The sequence below is a fragment of the Bison bison genome, unplaced genomic scaffold (genome assembly GCF_000754665.1).
Source record: "Bison bison bison isolate TAMUID 2011002044 unplaced genomic scaffold, Bison_UMD1.0 scf7180017864270, whole genome shotgun sequence".
Lineage (NCBI taxonomy): Eukaryota > Metazoa > Chordata > Mammalia > Artiodactyla > Bovidae > Bison > Bison bison.
In genome coordinates, this window is record NW_011494842.1 from 1,116,239 (window position 1) to 1,124,743 (window position 8,505).

Consider the following 8,505-nt stretch of genomic DNA (forward strand, 5'->3'; position numbering starts at 1 on the left):
CCACTCCTGTATTCTTGCCTGGGAAATCTCATGGACAGAATGTGAGCCTGGTGGGCTGCAGTCTGTGGGGTCGCAAAGAGTAGGATGCAGCAACGGAGCCCAGTGTGTCTTTAACTAATGGCCAAAGCTGTTGAATATCTTTTTGTGTGCTTACTTGGCATATATAATCTTGGGTGAATATCTGGCCAAGACTTTTACCTATTTTTAAATTTGGTAGTTTCTTATGTTGACTTTTTAAGGTTCTTTATATGCTCTGGATACAAGTTGTTAGGTATGTTTTGCAACTATTTTCTTGCAGTCTATAACTTGTTTTATTGTTTTAACAGGATCTTTCACAGAGCTGATATTTTTAATTTTGATGAAATCTAATTTATCTATATTTCCTTTTGTACATCTTTTGGTAGCATGTCTAAGAATTTTGCCTAATCCCAGGTCAAGAAGGTTTTCACCTTCTAGATATTAAAGTTTTACATTTAGATCTATAATCTATTTTGAATTATTTATATAAGGTGTGAGATTTAGGGGAAGGTTTACTTTTTTGCATATGAATGTCCAGTTGTTCCATCACAATTTGTTGAAAAGACTGCCTTGTCTCCATTTAATAGTTTTGCATTTTTGTCAAACATCAATTGGCTGTATTTTCGTGGGTCTATTTTTGGGCCCTCTGTTGTATTGGGCCTGTGCTGTGTTGATTTCTGTATCTTTCTCTTTGCCAGTATCACTCTTCATGAATGTAGCTTTATAGTGTCTTAAAATTGGGTAGTATGATTTTCTCCAACTTTCAGTCAATTCAGTCAGTCAGTCGTGTCTGAATTTGATTCATATCAAAGAATTTCGTTTTGGGAGGATGCTATTGTAAATATCATTTAAATTTTTTTTGGCTTCAAATTGTACCTTGTTAGGATATTAGAAATACAGTTCAGTCTTATGTGTTACTCTTGTATCCTGTGTCCTTGCTAAATTCACTTACTAGTTTCAGGATTGTTTGTTTGATTCCTTGGACAATCCATAGACAACCATGTCATCTGTGAATAGGGATAGTTTTTCCCTATTGTCTGTAAGCACTTTGTGTATTTTTGTTGCTATTGCTCTGGCCATGCCTAATGATAAACCAGAGAAGTGAGAATGAACATCCTTACCTTGTTCTCACTCTAAGGGGGAAAGCAGTCTGTCTTTCAGAATTAAGTATGATGTTAGCTGTATGTTTTTCTGTGTGTTTTTTTTAATAGACGCCCTTTATCAGGCTGAAAAATTCCCCTTCTCTTTCTAGTTTGCTGAGAAATTTTCTCACAAATGGATGTTGAATTATGTTAAATATTTCCTCTGCATTAGTTGATATGGTGATGGGGTTTTCCTTCTTTACTCTATTAATGTGGTGGATTACATTGATATTTTAATGTTGAAACAGCCTTGCATTCCCAAGTAAAGCCCATTTGGTCCTAGTTATTCTTTTTGTGCATTGCTGGATGTGATTTACTCATATTTTGTTGAAGATTTTTGCATTATGTTCATGAGGGGCTGTCTGTCTGGTTTTCTTTTTTGTACTGTCTTTGTTTGGTGCTGGTATCAAGATAATGCTGGCTTTATAAAATAAGTTAGGGGATGTTTCCTTCTCTTCTATATTCTGGGGGGATTGTGTATCATTCTTGAACTGTTTGGTAGAATTCTTCAGTGAAATCACCTGAGCTTGGAGCTTTCTTTTTGAGTTTTTAAAGTTACAGATTTTATTTTCCTAATAGTTATATCAATTTTATTGATTTCTTCTCTTTATTATTTCCATCCTTTTGCTTGCTTTGGGTTTATTTTGCACTTGTTTTTCCAGTTTTTTGACGTGGGACCTTAGGTTATTGCTTTGAGACTTTTCTTCCTTTCTAAGGTAAGCATTTCAGTTCAGTTCAGTTCAGTCACTCAGTTGTGTCTGACTCTTTGCAACCCCATGAATCACAGCACGCCAGGCCTCCCTGTCCATCACCAACTCCCGGAGTTCACTCAGACTCACGTCCATCGAGTCAGTGATGCCATCCAGCCATCTCATCCTGTGTCATCATCTTCTCCTCCTGCCCCCAATCCCTCCCAACATCAGTCTTTTCCAATGAGTCAACTCTTCGCATGAGGTGGCCAAAGTACTGGAGATTCAGCTTTAGCATCATTCCAAAGAAATCCCAGGGCTGATCTCCTTCAGAATGGACTGGTTGGATCTCCTTGCAGTCCAAGGGACTCTATTTAGTGTTGTAAATTTTCTCTCTCAGCACTAAGTTAGCTGTGTCCAACAAACTTTTGACACTTTGTATTTTCATTTTATTTCAATTCAGTTATTTTTAAAATTTCTCTTGAGCTTCTGTTTTGGCCCATGGATTGTTGAGAAATCTGTTTTTAGTTTCCAAATGCTTGGAGACTTTCCTGTTATCTTTCTGTTACTGACTTCTAGTTTGATCCCACTGTGGTCTCTTTATTTTAATTTTTTTGAGGGTTGTTTGATGGCCTAGACTATGTCCTATCTTGATACATGTTCAGTGGGTGCTTGAAGAATGTTCTGCTGTTGTGTGGACAGCTCTATAAATGTCAATTACATTCTGATATTTTTATGGTGTTTTTATAATTTCATTTTGTTTTATCATGTTTTCTAGTATTTTTGAGTATTTCTTTGTGTAACTTGTTTAGCCGTGTAGATAATTTACCACAGTCTATTGGTGTCAGCATTTTACAAGCCCAAGCGAAGTATAGAAACCTTACCTCCCTTCACATCCTTTTGTTCTCTCCCATGTATAAATAATTGTCTTAAATGTTTTCTCTACGTATATTGAAAACCACATCGAACAGTATTATGATTTTTCTTTCAACTGTCACATGTAACATAGAACATTCAAGAGGATAAGTCTTTCTGTATTTATCCATATTTTTGCTTCTGTCATCTTTCTTTGGTTCTGATACTTTAGGTTGTTTTAATAATTTAATTATGTCTGAAGTGGAGACCTAGAACTTGCACTTTAACAAGTACTTTTAGATGCTTCTGAAATCATGCAAGTTTATGGAGCACTGGGGCCAGTTACTGAGTCTCCATTAGGGACAAAGAAAGGAATGCTCTTCACATTTCAGACGTGTTTTGTGTGGTGGTTGTATAAATGAGTTTTTGGTTCAGGTAGCTAGAATATAATAGTTAAGTAGGTAGGAACTTGGATAGCATTAATAATTTTAAGAAATGTGAAAAAATTAGCCCTCTGTTCTAAGGGTCTAGACAGTTCATTCAGTCTAAAATGCAAACAGTATAGGTACTACTGCTTCCATTGTGTGAATAACTGTAACTAGTCTGAAAGTAACGGAGAAGGCGATGGCACCCACTCCAGTACTCTTGCCTGGAAAATCCCATGGACAGATGAGCCTGGTAGGCTGTAGTTCACGGGGCTGCTAAGAGTTGGACACGACTGAGCGACTTAACTTTCACTTTCCTGCATTGGAGAAGGAAATGGCAACCCACTCCAGTGTTCTTGCCTGGAGAATTCCAGGGGCAGGAGAGCCTGGTGGGCTTCCGTCTATGGGGTCGCACAGAGTCGGACACGACTGAAGTGACTTAGCAGTAGCAGCAGTCTGAAAGTAAAGAAAAAAAGTATGCTGTAAGATTATGGGTAATGGATTCATTGTAACCTAAATACTAAAGTGCTGTAACTTAAGAGCTGGATGCTGTCACTTGGTTGCATAGTATATTACACAAGACCCTTTTGGGTGCGGACCTAGGGATGTTAATTATCACTTGTGAGGATGATGAGCAGTTCCCTTAGACTTTGTATTTGTTTCCCATTTGGTGTTAACTATCTATGGAGGATTTCTTCTGGTGTATGAAACTACCATTTTTTGAATGCTTAACTTTCACTGTGCTAAGTGCTTTATATGTATCGATCAATGATCCTGTGAGGTTAAATATCTTCAGAAAACTGAAGCTTGAAGAGGATAAGCAATAACTTCACAAAGAGCACAGAACCAGTAAAAGGCAACTTTAAGTCAGGCCTCAACTCTAAAGCCCATAGTCTTTATCGGCTAATCTTTGTGAAAGGCAGAATCTACTCATATATCACTACCTAAAAGTCATACATTGTGCTATTGATAAGGATTCAAAAGTGAATATTATTGTCTCTCTTTTCATAGAATTTAAGTTAAATGAACAGAGTGGGGAGGGGGGCCCTTCATCATGAAAACAAATTCTTGGAATTCAGTTTGATTATTTCTTGATAAAATAATTATAGCTTATTTTTATGTCATGAAAAGAATAATTTCATTTTAAACCACAGGTTTGAGAGAGAAGATCTGATCACCTGGAATTAAAGTTGGCACAGAAACCTTTTCAACTCCAAAAATGTTGGAGGAAGATATGGAAGTGGCCATCAAGATGGTGGTTGTAGGGAACGGTGCAGTTGGAAAGTCAAGTATGATTCAGCGGTATTGCAAAGGCATTTTTACAAAAGACTACAAGAAAACCATTGGAGTTGATTTTTTGGAGCGACAAATCCAGTATGTACTTGGCCATTTTATCCTCTGGGTTTTGGTTTGTGAGCAGTGTCCGATGACGGTGTCGGAACGACGGTGACTGGTTACCGCACAAACGCTAGGTGTCGGGCGGCAGCGATGTTCAGTCACTCACTCCTTTGTGTGTCCTCACCGTCTTTCTCCCCCCTCCTCCATCTCTCCCTTTCCTCTGTCATTTTTCTTCTTTTTTGCTACCCTTCTCCCTTCTCTCTTTTTTTCTACTTATATCTGTTTTATATTTATTGGTGGCACCTTGGGCACGTTTTTAAAAAATTTCATTGATTATTTGGCTGTGTTGGGTCTCAGTTGTGGCGCACGGACTCTGGTTGCAGCACGTGGGCTCAGTTGCTCCATGGCTTGTGGACCTTGGTTCCCTGACCAGGGTTGAGCCCGTGTCCCCTGTGCTGCAAGTCGGATTGTTAACCACCAGGCCACAGGGACGTCCCATCGTGGGCACTTCTTAGATAGAAAGTAGTGCTTGATTCTGCTGAGATTTCTGTCCACAATTTTATTTTGAAGGAAAGTTACCTTTCACAGTAATTTTCATCTCTTATATATTAAGGGATCTGTTTGTATAATCTTCTCTTTTTAAAACTGGACAGGACTATGTAGAAGTTAGAGAATTAATAATTTATTTTTACTTTAAAGAAATAAGAGAAGGATTTGAGGGGATTAAATACGCCTGTGAAAAGGAAATCCAGTTCTAAAACACATCAAAGTAACAATTTTTGTCCTTAGTCCTGAGAACTTTTGAGGTTATTTTAAATTGTAGGAGACAAACTAAAATTTATCACAGAGAAATAAGTAACATTAAACAAATCTGACGTAACTGTCCCAGACATTAGCATCAGAGATAATTGTGTTCATTGTTGTAAAAATTGTTGAATTTATAATCTCTTCACCTTCTTTCTAAAAATACTTCTGTTTTTGCTTCCTTTCTTAGGTGTCTTAAGAGGATTCATTTCAAATCTTGATGATGTTTATTTTTGTACTTGTTATCTGGACCAAATTAATATTTTAAGTGTATAGTTGACCCTCATTATTTGTAGATTCCATGTTAATATTTTAAGTATGCAGTTAGTTACTTCTCATTATTTGTGGACTTTGTATGTTCGGATTCACTACTTGCTAAAATGTATTTGCGACCCCAGACTCGGGACCCCATTCATGGACATGTACAGAGCCTCAAAACATTTGCGTCACCTGCACACACAGGTCTGGTTGAGGCTGAACGCGACGACCTCCATCTTTTTGTTTCATCTCTCATAAGTACATAAGTGGCCTTTTCCTGTTCTGTTTTTGTGTGTTTTGTTGGTTTTGCTGTTTAAAACGGCCCCAAGCCTAGAACTGAAGTGCTGTCTGGTGAGCTGTGATGTGCCTCGTGGAGAAGACACATGTATTAAATAAGCTTCTTTCAAGTACCAGTAATAGTGCTGTTGGCCATGAGTTCAAAGTTGATGAATCAACAATATATATTAAATAAGGTGTCTTTAAATAGAACAATGCAGAAAAAGAAGTTGTATATTGATTGGTTGATGCAGTTGTAACCAGGAGCTTGAAGGCCCCTTGCCGGGTATTTTCGCTTAGAGCCACGGTTCAGGACTTGCTGACTGGCTGTTGGCAGTGGCTCTATAAAGGGACTGCTGCCCGTGAGTAAGACAGGAGGTGCACAGAACAGTCAGTGTCTGCGTTAAGGGGCCTGCGCGGTGAGCTGCTTGGTCCTCTCTCTCTGGTCTCCGTGTTAGAGTAGGCCGGCCGGAGGCGGCAGCTGACCTGAGGAAGCTTTCTCAGGACAGGCCAGGATCCTGTGGATACCAGCCTCCACAGACACTCAGTTCCATGTACCAGATGGCATAGTGTTTGCATTTAACCTCCACACGTGCTCCCATAGACTTTCATTATCTCCACATCACTTACAACATCTAATACAAGGTAAATGCTGCGTGAATAGTTGCCGGACACATGGCATGTTCAGGTTTTGCTTTTTGGAACTTTCTAGAGTTTTTCCCACATATTTTCAAAAAATAATTTTATTTATTTCTGGCTGTGCTGGGTCTTTGTTGCTGAGTGGGCTTTTTTCTAGTTGCGGTGTGTGGGCTTCTCATCGAGGAGGCTTCTCATGTGCGGCACTAGGCTCTAGGGCGTGACTTCAGTGGTTGTGGCGCGCGGGCTCGGAAGTCCGGCTCCTGGTTCTGGAGCACAGGCTCCATAGTGTGATTCGCAGGCTCAGTGGCTCTGCGTGGGATCTCCCAGGATAAGGGATCGGACCCATGTCTTCTTTACCACTGAGCCACCCGAGAAGCCCTCCAAATATATTCTGTCTGTGGTTGGTTGAATCTGCAGGTGTGGGCCCTTCTGATGCTAGTCCTAGAGCCACCTCTATCTGTGACTGTTGTTGAAGGAAGAAACACAACAGGTAACTCCAAATCGTGTAAAGTGACAGCGTTAGGGGGTGTCTTTCACCCTTTACTCTCACTGTGGTTAATGGTCTCAGCACTTAAAAGCACTTAGACTTTTTCAGATTGAAGCCCACAATGTAGTTTTAATACCTCCAGATTTTAAAAATAAAGACATTTCCTTTGCATATAAAATAAATTCATCTCGTTTCAGAGTTAATGACGAAGACGTCAGGCTCATGTTATGGGATACAGCGGGTCAGGAGGAGTTTGACGCGATAACCAAGGCCTACTATCGAGGTAAGTTGTGGGTGTCTTTAGTCTGTTTGGATGTGTTCTTTTGGCTGAACAAAGAATTTTGCCTTTTTTGTTCCCCATAGAAGGATTTCTCTTTAAGAATATTTAAATTAATTCCAAAGTATTTTTGAAAACCCCAGGCCCTTATTCTTATAAAGATCTCATTGGGTGGTAAATAATACTTAATACTATAGACTGTTTATACTATAGATTGTTTGTGTCTGCCTTAGAATTACATGACTCATATAGGCATTCCCAGACCTAGTAAGTCACAAACTATGGAATGTCTTCTCTGACTCCAGGGAAATGACTATGTAGTCAGAGAATGGAAACTACTATAAGAAAAAGGAAAACTCCGGCAAACAAAATGGCATTTTGTTATGACATTAATGTGTGTGGGTACAGCCTTTTCAGGGCTGCACAAATTCAGAGAAGTATGAGGTACAAGTGAAAGGAAAGAGCTACCATGACAGGATCTAAGACTAAATTGTGGGCAGAATTCCCCTTTTTACCTACCTAGCTTTTTTCTCTAAATTCTCAGTATATAATGCATTCTTTTTGTGAGAAATAAATAGGTTGGTTTATTTCTTTTTAAGCTTTTAACACTGTTATTTGCCAGTATTACTTTTTCATTAGTGTGGTTATTTTTTGAGAAAGTAATTACCATTATGTATTTCTAATAAGACAAGTTTGTATGAGTCTACAGTTATTTCAAAATGAAGTTAAAAAAAGAACTGGTCAAATGTGAAAAATGATTTTATTTGTATATGAATAAAAAGGAGAAAATGTTGCAATTGTACATTAAGGATATCATTTGGGTCCCTAATTTAAAGAAAAAGACCAGGTAGCTAAAAATATTTTAATTTCCACTGCAGTTGAGGTTATAACCCTTTTTCCAGTTTTTGCCATAAGACTGTGTTCATTATCATCTATTAATTTTTTTAACTTGGCTCATCGAGTTTGTCACAGACTTCTTATTTTAACTGTTCAGTTTAGTTCAGTCGCTCAGTTGTGTCCAACTGTTTGTGACCCCATGGACTGCAGCATGCCAGGCTTCCCTGTCCATCACCAACTCCTGGAGTTTACTCAGACTCTTGTCCATTGAGTCGGTGATGCCATCCAACCATCTCATCCTCTCTCGTCCCCTTCTCCTCCTGCCTTCAACCTTTCCCAGCGTCCGGGTCTTTTCAGATGAGTCAGCTCTTGGCATCAGGTGGCCAAAGTATTGGAGCTTCAGCTTCAGCATCAGTCCTTCCAATGAACATTCAGGACTGATCTCCTTTAGGATGGACTG

General features: G+C 38.9%; 1 protein-coding gene across 1 annotated transcript in view; it reads left to right on the forward strand.

The window, feature by feature from the left end:
* The first annotated feature begins 3,603 nt into the window (after nt 1-3,603).
* RAB23 (RAB23, member RAS oncogene family) overlaps nt 3,604-8,505 on the forward strand; it is a 21,978-nt gene continuing 17,076 nt past the window's right edge. Inside the window, exons 1-2 of the mRNA XM_010848523.1 lie at nt 3,604-4,503; nt 7,129-7,214. Coding sequence (XP_010846825.1) covers nt 4,349-4,503; nt 7,129-7,214 — 241 coding nt within the window. The 5' untranslated portion in view covers nt 3,604-4,348. The remainder of the gene's footprint in view (nt 4,504-7,128; nt 7,215-8,505) is intronic.